Genomic DNA, 24,813 nt, shown 5'->3' with positions numbered 1-24,813 from the left:
CATCCCACAATCTCCTTGCCTCACCATGGTTCTCAGGCCTCCAGCACCCTCCCATTCGCTCCACTGCACTGAGTCAAGTGGGCTTCCGGGACGCGCTCACGGAGCCCTTCACTCTGCTCACAGGCCCTAAGACACAGCCACGCACACACTGCACAGCGGCAGCAAGGGGCCAAGAAGGTGTCCACTCAGCGGGCCGGGGCAGAAGGAAGGCTGGAGGGAGGGAGGTCATATGCTGGCAGAGCCTGGGGACCCAGGAACCCCTGGGAAAACGCACGCACATTAGGGCGGACATAGATAAGGGGTTTCGCACTTGCTCCCCAAGGTTCACGCTTGTTAACACACCACGTGATGCCCACGGCGCTGAGCCGCCTTTCCCAACGAATTCCCCAAAGAGCAAAGAAGTGTGAGCCTGGGGCACAGCTGCAAGGGGCCTCCAAATTCCTGATGTCTTTGTTACATCTTAAAAGGTCTTGTGAAGTAGGCATCCCACTTCAGAATACATTCGTTGCTTTATTTATTTCGAAAGCATTTTTTTTTTTTATCATGAAGTATGTCATGCATACAGAAGAGTGAATGTAATTACACGGATACTTTGCAGAGGACTAGAATGAATGCTCACATACCCGTCACCCAGCTTAGGGAACGGAACACTAACGAACTTCCCTGCTCCCGCTACGGTGTCCCCCCACCCCCAGGCACGTCCCCTCCCTCTCCAGAGGTAACTGTTGCCCCAAATGCTGTGGCAATTCCCCCCAAGTTTTGCCGCACAGAAATGCCTCCTTAAACAATTTAGGGTTGATGTGGTCTGGTTCCAAGCCCTTTATAGCTGGAATTACTTTGTATGTCATCTACTGTGATTTGTTGGTGTGTGTGTGTGTGTGTGTGTGTGTGTGTGTGTGTGTGTGTGTGTGTTTGAGCTCCAGCAGTGGGCTTACACTCAGTCCAGTCATTGTCGCGGCTGCATGGGAATCCACGTGGCGAGAGGGCACAGTGTACCTGCAGGCTGGGTCCGTTTTCTGGGTTTTGCTGTCCTGCTAAGAACAGTCTCCTGGGGATCTTCTGGCGCATGCGGCTAAGACAGTCCCTTGAGCATGAGCCTAAGGGCGGAACTGCTGGGTGGCAGGGCGTGCACACATTAATTTTACCGGATAACACCAAACTGTTTCCAAATCTGCGCCCATTTACCACTTCGTGCTCCCGCCAGCACGGATGGGAGTTTCTCTCTTGGTCTTGCCAGACTTGTTGTTTTTTGCCAATCTGGTGGACATGAGACGGTGTTTCATTGTGGTTTTGTTTATCCGGGAAACAGTGCTTTCTCCCTCCAATCAGATTGCATCATGCCTCTTCTCCACCGTGCATACTTATTTCCACTGCACTGTAACAGCAAAAGCGTCGACCTCTTCTCGAATGCTGCCATGTGTCCCTAGTGCCCCAGCTCCTCAGCTACACCTCCTTCCACTCTCTCCTTCCCTCACTCTGCTTCAGCTACGCTGGCCTCAGACACCCAAACCTACCACAGGACATTTACACTTGCTGTTCCCTAGCTGGAAAGACCTTATCTCTTTGTGTGCCTCACTCTCTTGCTTCCTTTGAGACTCTGTTCAATGTCACCTCCCCAGATGGCCTTTCGTAGCCACTATATCAAATAGGATATCTGAGAGGTGGCTGCCCCAGCCTCCATCTCCTGTAACTTGGCTTCCTTTTTCCTTATTGCACTTTATTTTCTCTCCACGGGCTTCTCTGCTCTGTATTCGATCATACATTCACCTTTTAACTTTCACGGCACCCCACTACTTTCCTGAGGGCAGGAACAGGTGTCCCGGTTTTGTTGCCTGTGTCCTCACTGCCTCGAACACAGTTCAGCACGCGGTGGGACTACAGTAGTAGTTGCACGACCGAGTGAAACATTCAGGCAAAATGCTCCAGGACGACAAGATCATGTTCTCTGGAGCTACAGCATGACCTCTGAAGAGTCCACGCTCGATGCTCACACTCAGGTTGAGAATTGAGAAAGGGGGGGCGCCTGGGTGGCTCAGTGGGTTAAGCCGCTGCCTTCAGCTCAGGTCGTGATCTCAGGGTCCTGGGATCGAGCCCCGCATCGAGCTCTCTGCTCAGCAGGGAGCCTGCTTCCTCCTCTCTCTCTGCCTGCCTCTCTGCCTGCTTGTGATCTCTCTCTGTCAAATAAATAAATAAAATCCTAAAAAAAAAAAAAAAAAAAAAAGAGAATTGAGAAAGGGGCGCCTGGGTGGCTCAGTGGGTTAAGCCTCTGCCTTCGGCTCAGGTCATGGTCTCCGGGTCCTGGGATCGAGCCCCGCATCGGGCTCTCTGCTCAGCAGGGAGCATGCCTCCTCCCCCACCCCGCTGCCGGTCTCTCTGCCTATTTGTGATCTCTCTCTCTGTGTCAAATAAATAAAATCTTAAAAAAAAAAAAAAAAAAGAATTAAGAAAAATGGGCCGGCCCATTGGTGGCATTTTGGGCATCAGCCCCAACAACAGACTCAATATCCTTATAGCCCTCTTTGTACAGGTGGCTTCCGGATGGGACAGGGGCCCTCTGCTCTGTGACCTGTGGGTGGGCTTGCTGCCCCCAGGATGTGGATGTGGAGAGAGCCTGGAAGGCTCCTTGACCCAGGAAGGCTCTCTGAACACTCTCGGCCTTTCAGCCAGCTTGCTCCAAGCCAGAAATTTATGGCAACTTTAAAGAAACAAAGAAGAGACTGGGGCCGGGGGGCAGGGAATGCAGGCAGAGAGGGAGCTGGGGAGGGGGTGGATGTTTTATTGACTTCCTCTTAATTGCTGTAATTAAAAACATGTAAAGAATCTTTTTGTAATGACTTTGCCATTATCATTAGTTGTTAGCACAGCTGCCTTATTAATTTCTCGTTAGAACCCAATGCACAGTCCCTCTTTGGGAAGCGGGTGGGAGCCAGAGGTGGGTCCTGCCTGGCCCAGTCCCGGAAGGAGCCTGGGAGGGCAGCATCACCAGGAACAGGCTGCCTGGAGCCCCAGGCCAAAAGCTTCTGCCCCTGGGATGCAGAAACCCACCAGGAGAGACGGAGGGGTCTGGAGAAGCAGCCGCTGCCCACCTATCCTTAGACGGTGGGCATCTGTGTCACTGTGTAAGAGAGACCGGTGGACAGACAGACAGATGCAGGAGGCCTGTAGGGCACAGCCGGGAGAGCCCCTGGACTGGGACTGGGTGAGGATGAAGGAGGCACCACTATTACTGCGAGTGCACGGTGAGTAGCCGAGGGAGAGCACCTCCTTATCGCACTTGCCTTACCCCAGCCTCAGCTCTGGAGAGCAGATATGTGGCCGGGAGTATGCTGCGAAGGCTGCCAGAGTGAGAAAGCTGAAATGCTTATTCCAGGACACAAAGGGAAGAGGAAGCAAAAGCACAGAGAAGTTAAGTAACTTGCCCAAGGTCACACAGTGAGGGGTGGGGTGGGGACGGTTCATGGCTAGACCCTATAGGGTCCTGACAGTGAGGCAGGAGAAGGTAGAAGGCAGAAATGCTGGCTGTGAGAACTTGGGCTGTCCACTACCTTCCCTGAGCCTCAGTTTCCCCATCTCAAGATGCCTTCCTGTCTCTCAGACTTGTCCCAGGAACCCACGGAGGAAAGACAGGCACACAATTACACTGGCGGAGGGATCCTTCTGGAGGCTCTGCTGTATCTCCTTTGGTATCTCCCGAGGGACATGGGCTTGAATCCGTGTCTGTTCCAAGGGGTCTGGGGGTACGTACCCCCCTTTCCAGGGGGATGGAGGCCATGCTTCCTCCTTGTCTGTCCCCTCCCGCTGGCTGCACACATACACCAGGGGTCCAGAGTCCTAAGCTACCCAGTGCTGAGGCTGGGGCTGGAAACCACACTTCCTGACCCCTCCCTGCCCCCAAATACATGGCATGACCCTGTTTTAGGCACAAAACCACCCAGGAACTACCTGTAAGCCTTTCCATCTGCTCGCCTCTGCCGAGAGCCAAGAAGAGCGCCGCACCCCCACCCCAGTTTGGTCTCTCTCTTCCTGATCTTAGATGGCAGGGTGGTGAGGGGGTTATTTTGGAATTGGGCAGCTGTGGGTTCAAGTCCTGCTCTGGTACTCCCTCGCCGTGTGACTTAGGCAGTCTCCTCCCCCCAAGCCTTGCGGGGTAAGGTCGGGAGAGAAGGGTGTGCACTGCCCTTCAACAGGTGGGAAAGAGTGATGCTGTGGGTGGGATGGTTTTGAGAGGTCTCCCCGCTCTCCGCCCCCGGGATCCTGGAAAGTGTTTGAGGGGTTGGGGGACAGGTTGGGCAACAGATTCTTCAACTTCCACAACTAGGGAGAGAGAGACCCCCACCCTCCCCCAGAGGAGACAAGTGTGTCCAGCAAGGGAAGGGACGGGGAGGTGAATTTCCCTTCTCTGTCCCACCGTGGCCACCTTGGGTGGAGAGGGGGCGCAGTGGAACCGTCATTAATGTATTAGGGTGAGTGTTTTTTCTCAACTGCCCCCTGGAGTTCCCAGGGCTTCCCCTCACGCCTCTGGCTTTAGGTCCGAAGGGCCACAAGCAGTAGCTGCTTCTTTGCGACGCCACGGAGCAAGGCGGCTCGGTGTCATTTGAAGAGCGCTTCTTGGGGCTGGCCCGGGAGCTGCAGCTCACGGTCAGGAACGGGGTGAACCTGGGTGTCCCCACTGCGTTCGGTCCTCTGGGCCCTTCCAGGTACCTCTTGCTCTCTGCCAGGGACCACCTGCTGCCACACGGGCACAGCTAAGCTGCAGCCCCATAGAGCCCGGGAGCAATGATGGCCGTGACCGTGTGCAGAGGCTCCCAAAGCCTAGGCTGCCACGTGGCTTTGAGGGGGACAGGGATGCCCCCGTGAGACACGCCCCCATGAGGGGCAGACGCTGGGCTGGCTTCAAGGCCCAGCTGTGAGTATCAGCCCACTGCTCTGCATTTGGTCAGAAGAGTGTGCGCCAGGAGCCCTTCCGTTCCGTGGCCTGTTTCCTCTTTCTTCGGCTGCTACAGAATATTAATTCCAGCAGTAACGCCTACTGACTGGAGGTGTATTATGGGCAGGCGCGGTCCAGGTGCACTGGGCACAGCAGCTCAAGGAATTCTGTAGATGAGCCTAGACGGTCGGGGAGACTGTCCTGGATGGCGTTTCCAACTGCACGCACATGGACTTGAACACATATGGTATCACCAGCACCGAGGTGAGCCAAGAGGCAGACGAACCCCGGTGTGCGCCCTTCCACACAGGCCTGCACACACGTACATGGACACACCTGCATGTGCACACGTGTTGTCTCCCACATGTGGGGCATATGAAGCAGCAGACTCATGCACACACATATGCATCTGCACACGCGTGCATGAAGCCACACTCACGCATGCACACTTGCACACAAGCACACGCCTGCACCCGTGGTCCCTCTGGAGGCTGGTCTGCGGCTCTGCCCCTGCCCTGCGGGACCCCGGGCACCGGCTATATGAAGCTCCCTGGGAGCTCTCCAGCCGCTGACAGTGCCCTGATCCATCATTTTAATTCTGGGCTTTTCCACTCCTCTGAGTGAGCTGCGTTGCCTTTAGTGCTGATTTATGGAGACAATCCGTCCTCCACTTTTGATTTCGGTTGTTTTCCATAATTATTATCAACACCCCTTGTCTCGCTTGAGGTTTCCTTTTAGATTTCTCTCCCCTACTTCTTCTGTTCGAGGAGCAAGCTCTCTCCTGTGCTAATTCAGAGGCGATCCCCTGTAGGCTTTGGATGAGAAGGTGTCCTTTATTATTATTATTATTTTTTTAATTTCAAGGCTCACTAAGGCTTTCCGCGGTCTCATGTCCCACTGTGCCACCTCGGACCTCTGCCCCTGGAAGAGCCCAGAATGAGGCTGATTTCTAGCACACAGCAGCTATTTCCGGAAAGGGGGCAGGACGGGGACGGGGAGGCTGAGTCTCAGGAGGAGGGTGTTGGTTGGTGCTCTGGGTCCCTGAAAGGCACTTGGGATCTTCTGAGCTGCCTTCCCTTCTTCCGTTTGAGAACATTCTTCCGGGGACCGGTGCAGGGACTACAGGCATCCCTTTACTTCACTATCTGCTCACCTGGCTCCTCCAAACACCTAGACTCGTCCTCCCCGCCCCTCCTCTTAGGGTCATGGTGCCACCATAAGGCATCTCCCAACAACCCCGCGGGCCATGGGACCCGCTTGCTGTTACGGTGAGCCGTTGCTCCTGGGTGAGCAAGTCGGAGGAGGGAAAGGTTAAGGTCCAGGGGTGGGCACCAGCTAGTCTGCGGAGAGGAGTGTCAGAGCTGGAGAGGTTCAGACGGGCCATCGTTAAACCCCCAAGTGTGAGGCACTTTGAGAGAAGCAGCAGCTGGTCCCATGCACAGAGTGCTAAACCCTGAGCCAGCAGATGCGTGTGTCACTTATCAGCGGGGCACCCTTGAGAGCACCCGGCAAACCACAAAACGAGGGCACGGCGGGAAGGGCCACCATCAGGGCCCAATGAGCATGGAAAGCTATGGCCGGGATTTGGCTCTGCCCCGAGCCTGGGGGTGGGCAGGGACCCCGCAGACCGCCTCCTGCTTCACACCCCTCCCTGCCCCCGTCGCCCATCGTACTACTCACAGGCCACCTGGACCTCAGTTTGCCGCTGCAGCAGGGCGCCCATCCGGTTCCGCACGATGCAGCGGTAGGAGCCCGCATGGGTGCGGTCCAGGCTGGTGATCATGTACCTGGGGGCAGATGAGACAGCCAGTGAGCAAGGCCAGCAGGTGCACGGATGCACGTGTCACACGGGATCAGATGGCGGAGGTCACCCTCTTCTCCAATGGAGAGCACCAGGAAGTTCTGGATTTTCTGGCCACGTCTTGGGAGTCACAGAAAGGTCCCTATCCATAGAAACATCCCTCCCAAGGGCAACCAGCCTTTTGCTCCAGTGCCTAGGGAGCAGCCTGCATTTTTTCCCCACAGACGGGAGGTGCTGTGCCTGAGCCCTTGACCCTGGCTGTGACCTGGCCTCCAGGACTGGAGGTCCTCTACGGGTCCTCTGCTGGAGGCTGCTGTCCTTTATTGCCTGTGACTCACAGGACTGGGAAAGGGGGGGGGGCTTTCTATTTTGGCCAGTCTCAGGACCATAGTGTAAATATTAATTGAAATGGATGGGGTCAGCAGAGGCAGGAATATTCACATGTTTCCCCAAATGCTTTGCATCATCTCACCCTTAACGTTCCAGACAGCTCCTAGCAGCTTTGTGGAGGGAAGAGGCAGAGCCTTCCGAGCAGGGCAGGACAGCTTTCTGTACATGTGGGCCCCGAGGCCAGGATGGACCCTTGGGAGGGGAGGGGCCTGAGAAAGACCCTCGGGAGCCTGCTCGGGGAGTACGTGACTGGCCCAAAGGGCAGCAGAGTCTGCTGCTGGGGGAAAGGCAGCCAGAGAGCAGGTGTGTGGTGCACTGACGTGGCTGAGGGGCAGGGAGAAGGCCAGGCCAAGTCAGTGAGAGGGGCTTCTGGCAGGTATGACACGGGCACATGGTGCTCTCTGGTATGGAGGGGGCTAGTTCCCTTGGGATCGCCTCTGGGATCACCTTTACTGTCTCTGGCCAGTGGATGGTCCATTAGGGACCTCAAAGGATTAAGGGGCTTGTGCCTAGGCATCTCCCCCATCCTTGGATGTCCTAGGGTTTGTCCAGGTGACTTGGTGGACAAGATCACTGCCACCTGTCCCTAGGCTATGGCAACACTGGGACAGAGCAACCTTATTCTCAAGAGTTGCTAAGTTTTCTTTTATAGAAGTTTCAGCAGGGACTCACCACCACCACCAGCATCACCATCTCCACTACTACCATCAGCACCACCATCACCAATACCACCACCGTCACCAACACCATCACCACCACCACCACCAATACCAGCACCACTATCACCACCAACATCACTACCAACACCCACACAACCATCACCATCACCAACACCACCATCGCCACCATCATCACCAACACCACTACCATGACCAACACCACCATCACCAACACCACCATTACCACCACACCACCATCACTACCATCATTAACACAACCATAACCATCACCAATACCACCATCAACACCAACACCACCCTCATCACCAACACCACTACCATCACCAACACCACTACCATCACCATCACCACCACCACCACCACCAATACCAACACCACCATCACCAACATCACTACCATCACCAACACAACCATCACCATCACCAACACCACCATCACCACCATCATCACCAACACCACTATCATCACCAACACCACTACCATCACCAACACTACCATCACCATCACCACCACCACCACCACCAATACCAACACCACCATCACCAACATCACTACCATCACCAACACCACCATCACCATCACCAACACCACCATCACCACCATCATCACCATCACCACCATCATCACCAACACCACTATCATCACCAACACCTCCACTGCCACCATCATCACCAACACCACTACCATCACCAACAGTACCATCACCATCACCACCACCACCACCACCAATACCAACACCACCATCACCAACATCACTACCATCACCAACACAACCATCACCATCACCAACACCACCATCACCACCATCATCACCAACACCACTATCATCACCAACACCACTACCATCACCAACACTACCATCACCATCACCACCACCACCACCAATACCAACACCACCATCACCAACATCACTACCATCACCAACACAACCATCACCAACACCACCATCACCACCATCATCACCAACACCACTATCATCACCAACACCTCCACTGCCACCATCATCACCAACACCATTACCATCACCAACACTACCAACACCATCACCACCACCACCATCATCACCATCAACACCACCATCACCAACACCATCATTACCACCACCACCGCCACCATCATCACCAACACCATTACCATCACCAATATCACCAACATCATCACCACCACCACCATCATCATCATTTCACAATCGTGAAACAACAACGGTTACTCTCTGAGTGCCAGCTATGCCTCTGGTCTGGTCTTAAATACTTTTCCTACGTTTTGTCATTTCACACAGCAGTTCCCAGACTATTGGATATCATGGACCAGTAACACCTAAAAATATGGGCTTGACATAAGACTGTCAACTTTTTACTTTGCCAAGTAAGATCATTAAAACCAACCAACCAAAAAGCAAACAAACAGTCTAGGAACCAAAAACTTAAAAAAAAAAAAAAAAGAAGATAATATTAAAAAGTGCCAGGCAGGGTGAGAAAAATAAACAGAAATGGTCAGCATTTTATCTAAAAAGGACATTTTGAGGTCATAGAGAAGAAATGTAATCTCAGCATAAAAGCAATTTTAACAAATTGTAAACTTAAATTTTATGCAAACACACTAATCCTAGCTTCACCTTCCTGGTTGTATGCAAACAAGGGCAAACAGCTGTGGGGCTAATATGAGAGTTCTTCACTTAATTCTTGGAGGGGTGTATTTTCCAGTGCCCCCATTTTGGCGGGGGGTGGGGAGACTGAGGTTCAGAGACGTTGCCTTACTGCCAGGCAGTCTCATAGGTAGGTGGTAAGAGACGAGGCCAGGGTCCCACAGAGCCTGCCTGACCCCAAGCTCAGCTGTTAACCAGTTCAATGCAGACGTCAATTTCCAAAGGCCCCCCGCTTCCGTCCTGGGACTCCCGAATGCTCTGACTCTGGCTGTCTCTGCAGCACGATTCAGAACCTTCTGGCCGTCCAAGCCTCTTCTCTCTGCCACCGGCTGCAGCTCTTATCTGTCCCTCACTAGTGCAAGGTACGATGGAGGGGAGATAGCAGGCACCCAGGCTCTGGCACATTTCCCCCTTCTCTTTCCACCCCATCCTCAAGCCCATTACCAGCCTCACTTGCCTCGGCCGCAGGGAGGGGAGAGAGCTTTGGGTAATGGTCTGGGTCTCAAAAATGATGGGGTGACCTGAGAGGAGAGATGGAAGGTGAGATTGGCTAGAACAGCTCTCTATCTTTGAAAACAGAGTCAGAAAATTATTAAAAAGCTGCAGGGAGCAGAACAGGAACAGAAATGGCCCCTGAAACTAACAAAAAGATGTTCAACCTCCATCACAATGAAAGGCCAATCACAACAAGACAATGTTTACACATCAGAACTGCCAAAGACTTTCATGTCTGATCAGGCACAGCGCTGACCGGAGTGAGGGGGAGGGGAGGTGTGCCCCCAGATCTGCAGGCAGAAGTGCAGAGTGGTCTGGCCTTTGGGGCAAAATCTATCAAAATGAGAACAGGCAAGCCTTTTGACCCAGAGGCTGCACTCCTGCGAGCTGGCCTCTTAGATATGCGGCAATAATGTGGCCAACCAAACCAAGCCAAACAAACAGGTGTAAGGATGCTCAAGGTGGCCTTGCTTCCAATGGCAGAGAGAAACACACAACCGGAAACAACCCAGACATCCGTCGAGAATGCAACCGGATTCGTTCAGCAATGCCGCAGCCGCAGGATGAACGAGCAGCCCCTGTCTATCCGAGACAGAATGGTCTCGAGATGCACGAAGCACGGAAAGGAAGTGGAAGCTGGAGAGGGCGAGATGCTCATGGAAACAGCAACGCACGGAGGGAGGAAGCCGAGCAGTGCCCCAGCTGAGCGTCAGGGACCGGAGTGATGCCGGATGGTTATGGCTCTTGATAAGCTGCCACGTTGGGATGCGGGCTGCCACACCCTTCGTTTGATGTGTACGATCATGCAAATCAACCCAGTAAAAATAATTTCACTTTGTGGACCAGGAAAAAAAAAAAAAAGAAGAGCGTAAATGGTATGATACCATGTGGGTAAATGAAACTATACACATTTGTACATATTTGCATACGCACGGATCACACTTACGGAAAATGTATATATTTGCATACGATACAAGTACCTAAAATGTATCTATTTGCATATATATCATATAGGCACATAAAACGTTTTCCAGACGGGGCTACTCGATGGATACCTGTTACCTCCCTTTTGGGAGAAGTGCTGGGTGGGGAGGGAGGGAAACTTCTATTTTTATGTCTTTCTGTGCCATCAGAATTTCTTTTATTGTATGCATATATTGCCTTTATTTTAAAAATAAAATGTAAAAATGCACTTTGAGCATATAATTTAAGTATACATTATAAAACAGACACCAGGGACTCATTGGATGCGGGTCTGTTTGCTGATGTCAGTGATGCGTGGTGAAATTTAAACTTTAATGAAAGTAGATTTCTGCAGAAGGCTCTATTTCTATTTGTTTCAGCCAGGAACCCCTGGGGCCCCGGGGAAGGTCAACTGGCTGCAGGCCGGCCCCTCCCCCAAGGCCAGAAGAGGGGCACTGGTCCTGGGTCTCCCTTCAGTCCCCCTGTAATTGAGGCCAGACGCTCCCTGGCCTGGCAAAGCCGGGTGCAGTCTCCTCTCCATCCTCTAGCCTCCCTCTCCTCCCCGCCTGGGAGACCTATTTCTGGGTGGATGGCAACATTATTTAAAGTAACAGTTCCGCCCACTGCCTTTCCTACCAGGGAAGCCCGCTCACTCCACCCCAATTGCAGCTTCGGTCTCCCTGCCTCCCAGGCGGGTGGACGGGGCAGCTGGCCAGCATCTCAGCTTGCAAATCTAGCGTGTTGTATGCAGCCTTGGTAATGACAGTAGCCACACTCGTTATCCGTGAAGTGCTCCCTTCTGGCCCCTCTGGACACACTCCACCCGCAGAGCCGTCTGCCCCACCCACCTGCAGCCGCTGACCTGGCAGGGAAGTGGAGGAGCCTGGCCCTGGCTGGGTCCCCTCCAGGGGCACGGGGATGGATGGACTGCCCTACACCTGATCTGCCCAAGGGGGAGCATGGCATTGGAGACAGCACTGGAGCCTCTGACTCAGAAAAATTTAGGCTTGACTTTTCCCTCTACTCTTTCTTTCTCTCTCTTTTTTTTAAAAGATTTTATTTATTTATTTCAGAGATCGAGAGAGAGAGAAAGAGAGAGTGAGAGAGAGAGCACGAGCAGTGGGGGAGGGACAGAGGAAGAAACAGATTCCCCACGGAGCAGGGAGCCTGGACCCTGGGATCATGACCTGAGCAGAAGGCAGACGCTTGACTAAGACAGGTGCTCCTCCCTTTTACTCTTTCTTAGGAATGTGGGCTGGGCCCATTATAGAACCCCACAAGCCTCAGTTTTGCTGTCTGTAAAATGGGGACAATGATGCCGTCTTTGATGGGCTCACCATAAGAGGCCCCAGACATAATCGCCAGCCATACAGCAGGTGCAGCACAACGCTTGACAGATGAGGGAACAGGTGTATGAGTCACTGGTGGGGACTGGGAGGTATGGAGTGAGATGTGCAGGTTCAGAGCGGAGGACGAGGGGGTGTGGCAGAAACCTTCCACCGGAGTGGGGATCCAGGAGGGGCTCACACCAAGCATCAGATTCCCTTGCCTGGCAAATTCTCTGGCTTCCCCATGGGCGTGTGAACCCCAACTGACCCCAATCACCAGTGAAGGACCTGCCATGCCCCCTTTACAGGTAGCGGAGCCTGACCTCAACCCCTCAGCGGCCAGCAGAGGAGGTGCCCTGCTCTTCTGCCTCCTCGGGGACACTGACGACAGTGAAAATGACAGATCCGCTTCCAAAGGCTGCTCTTCTCAGCTTCCTGACCCCAGGGGACTTCCTGCCGCCAGCCTGACCTCCCAACCTCCTGGTCACCTGGGCTTGTGTCCTCTAAGTGCAGACCCTGAGCTCTGGGGACACGGGGGATGACAGGGAAGGCGCACCTCTTCCTGTCTGACCTGAAACTTTATTCTCCCTCTGACGACAAAGAGTCACAGGTCACGGCTCGAGGGACTGGGGAATACCCAGAATCACCCACCTCGAGACTCCCTCAAAGGACCACTTATTGATTGATTTCTTCTAGGAAACATATTCACAGGACGCAAAGACTCAGAGAAAAGGCACACAGGAAACGTCTCTCCCATTCCCGTGCCCCAGCTGCCCGGTCACTCCCGGGTCCAGGTGCGCGCGCGCACACACAGCAACAGCGACCAGCTTCCTGAGTAGCTTTTCAGAACTTCTCTATGCAAACACAAGCAAATGCAAGTTCACGATCCCTCCCCTTTACAGCAGGAGACTCGGGGCCTCCCTCAGCTGTTCTCCTTGCTTTGCGCACGTGACAAGGAGATCTTTCCATAACTGCACGTGTGTGCACGTAACTGGGCTTCCTCAGGCTTCCTAACAGTGGCAGAGTGGCCAGCGCTGAGCAAGCCTTGCTTTGTCCCCATCAGTGGGTCAAATGCAGCGGGGGAGAGTGGGGCTGGTGGGGAGAGCCTTGGGGCAGGGCTTGGCCAGGGTGGGAAGAAATGACCCGCACAGTTCTCCTGTCCCCTCACAGTGTTCTGACTTGGCTCGGAGGACCCTGCGGCTCAGTCCCCTCCTCCGAGATGGAGAGATGAGCTCCGGGTGCGGGGCTCATGGTGAGGCGGGGAGGAGTCAGGACAGATGACGGACTCTCAGCAACACGAGCCGGGCAGAGAGAAAATGAGGACCTAACAAATGTGGCGTCTTCTCTGGCACCGGAGGAAACACACAGTGCCCTTTTCGGTTCGAGTCCTTGAGTGTCACAGTTGATATTTAAAATGATTCTTACTCGCATTAAATAAGATATTTCAATTCCACGAAGCTGTCAGGAGCTGATGCGGACACCACAAGTAATAGGCACACTCTCCTTGTATTGTCCTCGTTAATAAATCAGACGCCCGGAGATGCACGCGCGGACGCTCACACAGAGGAAGGGTGTGTGTGTGCGCGTGCACACGTGTGTACACACACATACACCACCGCACACCCACACAGGCACATTCATGTGTTTGCACCCACGTGCACAAGCTTACACCCACATGCACGCACATTCATGCACACATGTACAAAGTTGTGCACACACAAGTATATTCATGCAACACATACACATGGGCACACACACACCCAGCACATGAGTGCTTGTGCACACACCCACGTTTGCACACATGCATACCTGCACACACTGTGCATATGGTCATGCATACCTGTGCACACTCACGCAAGGTGCTCAGTATATATACACATGTACACGTGCACACTCACAGCCCAGACACACACTCATGCGTACACACTCATGTACACAGGTAACACTCCTGGGTGACCCCATGTCCAGCCACTCCTATCTGAGGTCACCCCAGGCACCCCGATCCACCCCGTTTGGGAGGCCCCAGCACGCCGGCTGCCGCACTCAGATGCGCTCAGGACACCTGGATGTCTGGTCACGCACACACACATTCTCTCCCACCAAACCACATCATCTAGGGGCAAGGGAGCCCCTGGGGACTGACCCCTTGATGCTAGGACTTTTCTCTCCAGAGGGATCGTGTGTGGGGAGGAGGGAAGCTGGACAAGGAGGGACTGAGGTTTGGGGCAAAGAGATCCTCCCCACCCCGTGCCCCTTCCCTGGGCTCCCTCACTAAGGTGTGGGCTCTCCGTGACTCAGCCACAAGGTCTCTTTGCCTCAAGTGAGCTGTGCTCAGACAGAGTGGGAGGTGGGGGTCGGTGGGGGAAGCAGCTGAGCCTCTCCATCCATTAGGGGGTCCGCGGGGGCTCTGGGCCTGCAGGTGTCACCACAGATGGCCAAGACTGACACAGGCTGTGGGGACGGTGGCAGGTGGCTGAGCTCTGGGGACCCAGGCTTCCTTCCCTCTTTCCACGGGTTTTTGGGCGACAGGAGACACAGCAAGTCCCAGTGTGCACAGGTGTCCTCCCAGACCTGCGGACACACACCCCGTACCCCTTCTTCCTGCAGCAGGCAGACAGCACGTGCTCTAAGCACTGGCCACGGGGCGGCGTCAGGCTGGAAATGGGTCCCACCTCATGGGTTTGCTTTTGCAAAGATTCCTCAGGAAAGAAAGCAAAACTCTGTCCACAGTGATTTAAAGGGGAAAGTACGTGTACCAGAAAATAGATAATAGTAATGTACCACTATATCATTAACGTAATTAGCACTAGGATAAAAAGCGTCATGTATCTAACATATATCAGCTCAGCTAAAGCTCACGATCCCGGACGGGCTTATGCTAACAGGAAGCTCAGTTCATAGATGAGAAAACGGCCCAGAGGAATTAAGTAACCTGCCCAGGTCACACAGCGAATGAGGACCTCGTACACAGAGGCAGTCTAGTCCATAGACAGGAGGTACCTCAGGGGACGTGAACCCAATAGTTTGGGGTCTCTCCTTCCTGGGGTTTGCCTGGAATAAGGAAGTGCTTACTATCTACATTCTTTCCCCTTACACACAGAGAGACTACTGATGGAGGAACGAGAGGGAAAGGAGAGAGAGACGGAGAGATGGTGGGGTGGGGAGAGACACAGAGAGACACACATGCAGGGACAGAGAGAGAGAGAGAACCAGAGAACCAGAGAGAGACACAGACACAGGGAGAGGCAGCGAGTGAAGGAGAGGGAGAGACAGACGGACAGACAGACACACAGAGGCATAAGCTGCCCCCGCACAGGAAGTAGACGGATCTTGGGGGCGGCTGGTCCTGGGAGGATGATGTCAGGAAGATCCCCGCCGTGGTGAGGGCTCGTGTGGCAGTTCAGGCACCGTGATTTCTGCTCTTCTATTTTCAGCCGTTTCTAGCCTGTGCTGCAATTCCCCTCCCACACCTTCGGGAAGAGTGTTACGCACCCAAGTGGCTTGTGCTAATGGCGTTGCGGGGAAGGAAGGGAGCCGCTCTGCTCTGACCGGGGGAGGGGTCACCCTTGGAAGGGAGGTGCGGCAGCCTGGTAGTGGTGGGGGGCTGAGGGAGGCCTGAGGGTCCTCTGGAGCAGGAGCAGGCATAGGACAGGTGAGCATCACTGTCCCCAAGGTCCTCGGAAGGTGCGAGACGGTCATGGGCTCACCCCTGACAGACCGCGGACATTCGGAGTGTGGAGGACTTGGGGACAGTGGGTGCCCCCACCACCTGGAGGACTGCAAAAGACAGAAGGGGAGGACCCCGACTCCGACTGCAGAATATGGGGAGAGGGATGCTGGGTCACAGGTGTTGGGTCTACGTACTCACATCCCTTCTCCTGCCTCAGCGTCACCCCTGTGGCCACAGGGGGGTGGCTGGAACCTTGGGAGCTCGGGGTGCCCCCAGGTGTGGGTGAGGGACAGAGATGTGGGAGCAGCTGGGACTTGCTAACACCGAAGGCGTCTGTGGCACCTGTAGCCTGCAGGGACCGGGCTGGGCACAGGTGCTTGGGAAGACACCTGTCTCCAGGAAGTGGAAATCTCACTGCTGGCCCCACTCTCCAGCTCTACCAGACTTCTGGCACTTCTGCCCCTCACCTCTCCACCAGAGGCCCCTCAGCCACAGGGTCCCTTTCAGCTTTCTGGCAGGACTGTAAGCGCCCTCGGGCCGTGAACACATTCTTTGCCTACAGACCTAAAGCCCTTGACCTGTCACAGAGCTCATTTGCTTTCTTTTGAGATCTGCAGACCGCTGGCCTTGCAGAATGAAGGACAGGAATGTTCCTAGGCCACAGAAGCCAGCAAGTCTGTTGAAGCCGCCTGGGCTCTCTGATTAGCCTAGTGATCTTTTAGCCAAATGTTTTTCTTTTTTAAGGTCACACCATGAACTCACTGATGTCCCTTGGTGCATCTGGAGACCTTGCCCTCCTTTGCAGAAAGACAAGAGCACTTGTGCACAACACCAGGCTCTCTTACACACACACTCCCCTTCCCACACCCCCCCGCCCCAAGTATCAAGGAACTAGAACTTCTTGTACAACCCCCAAGCACCGAGACAACTCTGTACGTGGCATCATCAAGTCTGTACGTCCTCAAGAAATGTCACAGAATGCTCTACTCCCTTAACTGATTAGACCCTGTTAAACATCTCTGGGCCAGGCAGAAACCTCAGAGCCAGCTTTGGACAAGAGTCTACCTTCTCCCCAGGTGGCTGGCCTCCCGAATAAAGCTGATATTCCTTTCCAATCAAAATTCGTCTCTCAAATAGTGGCTTTTTGAGCGATGGGCAGCCAAACTGGGGTTTCTGTAACAGGATGTCTCCTCCAGGAAGCCTTCCTCAATCCCCCTGGGTTGTCCCAGGATTCTCTCCTGCCAGAGCTGGTACACTTGTCACAAGTGAATATAATGTTCTATGTGCCCGTATGTGTCTCCCTGAGGTCATGCCTTGTGCACAGTCCTGTGTCCCCTGTGCACCACGTCTGAAAAAATGCTCAACGAACATTCTCTGGATGAGTGGAGGAGAGGGCCATGTAGGTGGTCACACACTGCCGCCCAGAGGAGTCCACATCTGAATTCCCAAAGCCTGTGAGTGTGTCACCTTATAGAAGGTGATGGTGGAACGTGGTTCCCTAAAGAGCTATGTTGACATCCTAACCCCAATACGTGTAACTGTGTCCTTATTTGGAAGCAGGGTCTTAGCAGAGGCAATGAGTTCAGATGAGGACACGGGGATGGGCCCTAATCCAAGATGACTGGTGACCTTATAAGAGACACAGACAGGGGATGCCTGGGTGGCTCAGTTGGTTAAGCAGCTGCCTTCGGCTCAGGTCATGATCCCAGCATCCTGGGATCGAGTCCCGCATCAGGCTCCTTGCTCAGCAGGAGCCTGCTTCTCCCTCTGCCTCTGCCTGCCATTCTGTCTGCCTGTGCTCGCTCTCTCTCCCTCTCTCTCTGACAAATAAATAAAAATCTTAAAAAAAAAAATTTATAAAGAGACACAGACAGAAACACACAGGGAGAGGGTCACAGGCCACTGGAGGCAGAGACTAGAGTGACAGGGCCATGGGCCCAGGAGTGCCGACCACACCAGAAGCTAGAGGAGGGCCACACAATGGGGACTGGGCATGGGGGCTTGGGAGCCACAGACAAGGGGCCCTGTGGACACCTTGATTCCAGACCTCTGGCTTCCAGAACGAGACCAAATCCAGGCCTATTGCTTTAAGCTTCCCTCCACCCCCGGTTTCTGGCACTTTCTGATGGCAGCTCTCGTGACTCACAGACGGCAACTCACAGACGCTGTGAATTAGCTACGAACTCGAGATGGGGGCATGATCCTGGATGACCTGAGGGGCCCGACGTGGTCCCAAGCGTCCTGCTGCAAGCGTGATGTGAGGAGGACATCAGAGGCTGGAGGGGTGCAGAGCCAGAGCCGAGGGATACAATCACCTCTAGAAGCTGGGAAAGGGGAAGATGGGAGGGAGGGTTTTTCTCCCCTCTTGCCTCGGACAGGAAGGCTGCCCTGTTGTCGCCTGGATTTTAGGACTTCTGACCCGTGGAACTGCAGGAGAATGCGTGTGCTTTGTTCTAAGTTACTAAGTGTGTTTATCTGTTATAAATACAAACTTATTTGTATCAATAATACAACGTCTCTGAGACAACGTGGGAGGGGGCGGAGGGTCGGGGAGGACGCTGGACGCTGCCCGTTCTCTGCAGACCCCTACGAAGCAGGCAGCCGGAGGGCTGAGCTGGGCTGGTTGTTGTAGAATGGCCCGAGGCAGCTGCTCGGACAAGACACAACCTGTGGGCCTGGATCACCATTTCCTGATGGAGGGTTCATGTGGGCAGCACAGGACCCTCTGCCGGGCGTCCCCTCCCTGTTCGGGCCTCCCTGCTTCCCCGGGAGCCCTGGGCGTGGCCCTGAGCTTGCCGGCACCCACCGGGAGACGCCGTGACACTCGGATTGATCCTGGGGCCTGTGGTCAATGAGAGGGCTGGTGGCATTATCGAGCCAGAGGCTGCTGACACCATGACAGCCCAGGCTAGAGTTGGCCGGGGAGGGTGTCTGTCCGCCCTGCGACCTTCCGGGGCCAGTTAACTGCCCTTAATGAACAGGGCAAAGAACTTCATTAAGAGCTGCTATGAGCGTGCTGGTCCCCACAGACTCGGCAAGAAGATAGGTAGGGGCGGAGGGAGGCCCAACGTGGCCACTCCATAGGCACAGGTGGGACTGTCGCTGTGGGGAGAGTCAGTGGGGACGGCCCCCACTCTCTCAAACAGCGATAAGAGGATCCGGTTCCGAGCGAACACCGAGAATGCGTTATCTGTTCACCTCCACACTCACTGCAGGGGGAAGGGACCCCCACCTCATTTTATAGCCAGGGCCCTGGGCTCCCAGCGACTGAGCAAGTCACCTTAGGTCACCCAGACAGAGGGTGCCCAGCAAAAGCGACTTTCGATGTCAGACCCATCTGAACCCAAACCTGTCCCGCCCCACACCTGCCCCTGACCTGGTGCCCCTGCCGATCCGCGGGCACAGCCCAGAGGGAAATGCCTCCCGGGAGCTGCCAGTCTGGTCCTGACCCAGGAGCCCCGCAGAGAGACTCACCGACGAGCCGAGCCGAGAGTCACAGGATCTGGGATCATTTTGCAAAGCGCACAGTGGGACAGGACACCGGGTTTTCTCGCCAGCAGCAGAGAGACGCCAAGACCCGTCTGGGGTCAAGGAGTTCAGGCCCGCAGATGGATTTTCAAAACATGACGGGGATGGAAGGAATCCTGAGGTCAGAGGGGGCCCTGGGGGCCACTGCGGTTATTTATTTACTTATTTATTTATGTATTTGAAAGGAAAGAGAAGAGAAAGGAAGAACAGAGAGCCAAGAAGTGGGGCCTGTCTTCTGTCTACAGGGATGTTCAGGAATTTCTCCCAGGGCTCTCTGCTGCCTCCTCCTCTGGGGCAGAAAAGGAGGCTCCTTTGTCCTGGGCTGCTGGCACCTGGCTGAAATTCCTCAGGGGCCTTTTTTTTTTCTTTTTACACATACCAAGAGACTGCTAGGAAATCCGGCCTCCAGGAGCCAAACTGCTTGTGCTTTGTGACCAAATCGGGGAGGGCCTGGCGGAGGGCCTGCTTTGCGCTCTCTCGGCCTCCCCAGCCTCCCACGTGCAGGGGGAGACGCTGCCTTTATGGCCTCTCTGCGCCCTGGCAGAGATGCGGCCTCCTAATTAGACCCGCTGGCTGCAGGGAGGGCTGGAAAGGGGCCACCAGGAGCCTTCTCTCTCCACTCTGCAGGGACACGTGGAGGGTAGGGAACAGTGTGAGCACAGCCCGAGTTCTGAATTTGCCTGCGTGTAATTTGTCCCCCCCCCAAAAACCCCCAGGTAAACGCACGAAACTCACACAGCTGACTCTGGCCGCAGACCCAGACTCCCCACGCACCCCCAATCATCCTCAGCCTCCCCCCACGGGTCTGCTTCTACAACTTTCCTTTCCATCCCAGACACCCCTCCCTCCCCCAGCTCACAGAAACTGGGGAGCTGCAGCCTTCAGCCTCCTACTTCCCCAAGCTGACCAACCCAACAGCGGGGCCCTTTCCGAGGCGGAGGGCTGGAGTAACTGTAGGATTTCTGCACTTCTCACCCACCGATCACATGGGAGCCTGCGTGACTGGCTTTAGTGGGCTGCTCTCTTTTTTTTAATGGGTCCCTACTGAAGGTTTTGAGTGCTGTTCCCGCACCCCATCTCCCCCATGAGTCCTATGGTTTTTATTGCATGGTTTTGCATAGTGTGCTGGTTGTTACCTTCCAGCAGAACTGACTGCAAAGCGTTTGGGACAGCGTCCGAAGCTTGGGAAGCACTCGAGAAATGTGTCCTTGTGTGTGCTGCTTTATTAATCATTCGTCCCGGACCGGGGGTGGGGGTGGGTGCACGACAGGCCAGGCACTGGGTTAGGCTCTGAGATTGGCAGCAACAAGGCAGAACAGTGAGACCGTGCGTCCAAGGTGCCGTGCCGCCTTGTGTTGAGACAGCGATGTGAGTGCCACCGCTGTCCCCTGCTTAGAAACACACTGCTGCCCATACCCACTTCCAGGCCATTCCGCTCCTATCAGTTCCTATCGCTATCCGCAAGACACTGTGCTGCCCTGGGAACCGAACCGAGGCTCCTGCGCATCTCCAAGTCCCAGAGCACAGGAGGGAGCGGGGATTCGTTCAGCTCTGAGCGGGAAGGACTTTCTTACGGCCCTTTTCATCACCACACCACACAGGATATTGGCTAATTCACACAAAGGGGGTGGGGTGTATGGGCGTGGGAAGCACTCACTCGGAGGGGGAGCCCTGGGTGGGCTCGGAAGGTGGGTGATTGAATGAACTCTGCCAGGCTCTGCCCAGCCACGTCCTGCTCCCTGGCCTTCACCAGGCCAGATGTTTGTGGCATTAATGAATGCTGATGAGGCAGGAGGATACAGCCCAGTCACCCTGGTGGGGTCCCCAGCTGGCCCGGGCAGGTCAGGTGGAGGCACGCTGGGAAGAGACGTCCCCGGCCACCTTGAGTGCCTGTTGTTGGCAGCTCTGGCAGGGCGGGGGATGGGATGCCCATTCCATTCCTCAGTCCTCCAGGAGACCTGGTTCAAGGTCAGGGCTGATGATTTTCCTCTCTACTACCTGGCGCCAAGCTTTAGATGTCAGTGCACTTCTCCTCCCTAAGTCCCAAGGCTCAGGCACCCAGGCAGCGCGCTCCTGACTCCGAGGTCTCTTCCTTTGTGAGAGTCCTGGCTGCCCTTCTGACGAGGTCAGAAACATGACCCAATGACCAGCAGCACCAGGGGCTGTGCAGGAGGCTGTGGGGGCAAATGCTCGTGGGGCGGTGGGCAGTGGTGGAGAAGGAGGGTTTCTGACCGTGAAGTGTGTTTTACTTGTTGTGGGCAAGTTGCCTGATCTCTCTCTGCCTCTATGTCCTCATCTATAAGATAGAGGTAATAATAACAATTAATAATAACCTAAACCAGGTATCATCTTCAGTCCCCTGTATTACGAAAATGCATTTATTCCTCACTGGCTACTCTGTGAGGTCAGAATTAATTTTATCCGAATTTGGCAGATAAAAAAGCTGAGGAAATCAAGGCACAGAGAGGTTAAGTAACTTGCCAGAGATCACACAGCCAGTAGGTGGCAGAGCCCCAGGGGGCTGTCTCTAGATTTTGGGCTTTTAACCACCAGGCTCTAGTCCCTCCCTGAAGGCCGGTCATGAGGGTGCCATGACAGGGCACCTATGATGGGCTTAAGACGGGGCCAGTGTGAGGAGTGTCGTAAGCACCTGCTAAGAGTGAGCTGCCACTGGGTTATTAAAGTTATTACTTTTCACTTAGTCATCCATCCTGTGAGGAGGGAGCACTGCCCTCGGCCCTGAGAGCCCCCGTAACCAAGGGCCCAAAGCCCACTCATCTAGGACAAGTCCTTACCCAGAGAGCAGAGCCAAGGCTGGGGCAACCAGAGCAGCCTCCCCTCCCCACCCTTCTCTGAACACCTGCTCAGACCCCAGGCAGCGGGCTCTGAACACAATCCCACTGGCCCTGACTTTTCTGGCCTCTGTCCAGCGTGCCTCACTGCCACCTCTGCCCATTCTCTTTGGGTTTTCTAAAGTCACCCTCAAAAGTGACTTCAGGGGAACGTACTGGGGGGAACCGGGCCAGAACGGCGTTAATGAGGCCCTGAGGACCCGCCTGTGAGCTGCCATCTGGAAAAGGTAATCCGTGTGCACGGCCAGGCACCGGCCAGATCTGATGCTGGGAGCCTGAAGAGCATGGCTCTAATATTTCGCAACAGTTCAATCAAACGTGGGGTCTATTCCTCCTGCTAAATCTGGACTGACCCTGTGACTTGCTTTCACCAATAGAATCTGGTGGAACTTTCTGAAGCCCAGGCCTAAAGAACCTTGCAGCTTCTGCATTCACCTCTCAGAGCGCCAGGCCCTGAAACCACTAGGCCATGAAGGATGGTATGCCATGGGAAGAAAGACCAGCAGCACAGCTGTCCAGTCCGGCCCAGCCCAGCCCAGCAGATGCCCAGCAGAATGTACCTTCATGTGTGCCCAGCACAGACCAGCAAAGAAATGGGAAATCACGGTGGTTCAGTCATGAAGTTCTGGAATGTTCTCCTGGACAGCATTAAGTATCTGACCAGAGGCTGCGGCCAACGTCAGGCCGAGCACGCTCCTGTGGGCGGGGTCCCCCATCTCCGTATATTCCCAAGGGGTCAAAGGTAAAGGAGAAGGTATAATGGTTGGAGTTTCTGGACATGCTGTGGGTTGACCCCTAGAGTCTGTGCCCATGGGATTGTCTTATTTGTTTATTATTCCCCATTCTGCAGGAAGAATGGCCTCTCCCCTCCCTAAGTCCTCTGTGAGCCCCACCTGTTCCCTGCTGACACTGAGCCCCCAGAAGTTGCCAGATGGAGCTGAGACCCCTGCTCCCAACCCCCACCCCTCCTCCCACTCCCAGGAGGTTCTGCATACACAGACTAGGGCAGCCAGCTGGGAGCAGGTCTCTTTCTTGGCCAGGGTGGGAAATTCAAAGTCACAAACACCTCGGCACCCCACTGGTCAGAGAGCAGGAAAGTGGGTCACCGCAGAGACTCCTCTTGGGAGGACAAAGACACGGGGCAGAGACCATGAACCCTCCCAGGTAGCGACACCCCAGGCAAGGGCCAGAAAGTGGCTCTGAGGGGTATGGGTAGGGAGAGAGGAGTCAGGCAGTGGTAGCCCCCAGGAAGAAGGGGTCCTTATCAACTCCCCAGGCATCTGTCTAGATCACTTGCCTGCCTGAGCACATAACTGAGTCAAGATCTAATTAGTTTCTGTGTCGTGGCTGAAAGCCGGAGGGGAGGCCTCTGGGGAGGGGGAGTTCTCAGGGCACGCTGGGGTCTCCGGTCCAGCTGTGTGGGGAGAAAGAATGAACATCTCATTTCCATATATTGGACTATCCCAGATAAAAACCATATGTGCCTCTGATGGAGACCACCTCTCCCCACCTCCCCAAGGACCTCGGGCCACGCCTGCCCGCCCCGTGCCCCTCTCTGTGCACTGGTTCCCAGGAATGAGGGCCAGATTTAAATCTGTCAATTTCAGGTGATGAATGATCAAGCCCTTCCTCATTTGCATGTTAAGTTTCCTTGCGGTAGAAATAAATAGCCTCTGTTCATCAGAGCTTTCTTTGGGAGCCTTTCAGTAAAGTGGCGGCAAGCGCTTCACCCGCACGTTCTATTCTGCACTCTGGGGTATCTGGGGACCTCCGCTCCCCATCCCAGGGCTGTTGGGATTGGCTCCGGAGAGTCTGCCGGTCCCTGCAAAATGGGAGGAGGGGAATGGGCAGAAGAGAGAGCGAGGCTTGTGTGTGCCCACCTGTGTGCTCTAGAATGTTCCAGCAATGAAGCTGGCAGCTAGCTAGTGCACATGCCTTGCCCCATCCCTAATTTGCTGTGTAACCCAGGGCATGTCACTTTATCCCTTGGGTGTTAGTTTCTGCATCTGTGAAACAGGAACCTAGTAAGTGCTTCGTGGATTCCTGGGACCGTCTGTGGGCGTGAACCCCGTGAGTTCACAGTGTGTGCGCCCGTGTGATGGGTCCTGCTGGGAGCCCACACTCGGGCCCTGGATGGACACCCGGAGCTGTGTCTACTACAGATGTCAACATAGGAAACACAGCATACTCCCTGCCTGCTCAGGCTTCAGGGGGCCCATGGGGCATGGAGAAGTCCTCTCTGCCCCACCTGCGAGGGCTCTCAGGCGACGGCACCTTGGAGTGATGCTCGCAACCCATCTGAACCCATGGGGACACTAGGAGAACTCAGCAGACATCCAAGGGGACAGAGAGGTGAGGCCAGCACCTCCTGCCTCCTGAGGGGTTCAGCCTGCCGGCGGAGGAACGTGTCACTGAATCAGCCTGGACTGTGGAGTCTCTGCCTTCCATCAGCCCAGAGCACAGCACGACCCGGGCACCCGGTCAGACCCAAGCAGCACTGCATGGGAGCGCAGGGGGTCTGGGTTGGAGTGGCT

General features: G+C 54.8%; 1 protein-coding gene across 3 annotated transcripts in view; it reads right to left on the bottom strand.

The window, feature by feature from the left end:
* Positions 1–24,813, bottom strand: part of SDK2 (sidekick cell adhesion molecule 2) — a 252,097-nt gene that overhangs the window by 98,870 nt on the left and 128,414 nt on the right. For all 3 annotated transcript variants that reach the window (XM_047708154.1, XM_047708155.1, XM_047708157.1), the window contains exon 3: positions 6,608–6,714. In XM_047708154.1, coding sequence (XP_047564110.1) covers positions 6,608–6,714 — 107 coding nt within the window. The remainder of the gene's footprint in view (positions 1–6,607; positions 6,715–24,813) is intronic.

The sequence above is a fragment of the Lutra lutra genome, chromosome 16, assembly GCF_902655055.1.
Source record: "Lutra lutra chromosome 16, mLutLut1.2, whole genome shotgun sequence".
Taxonomy (NCBI): Eukaryota; Metazoa; Chordata; class Mammalia; order Carnivora; family Mustelidae; genus Lutra; species Lutra lutra.
This window is presented reverse-complemented; position numbering and strand designations above follow the sequence as displayed.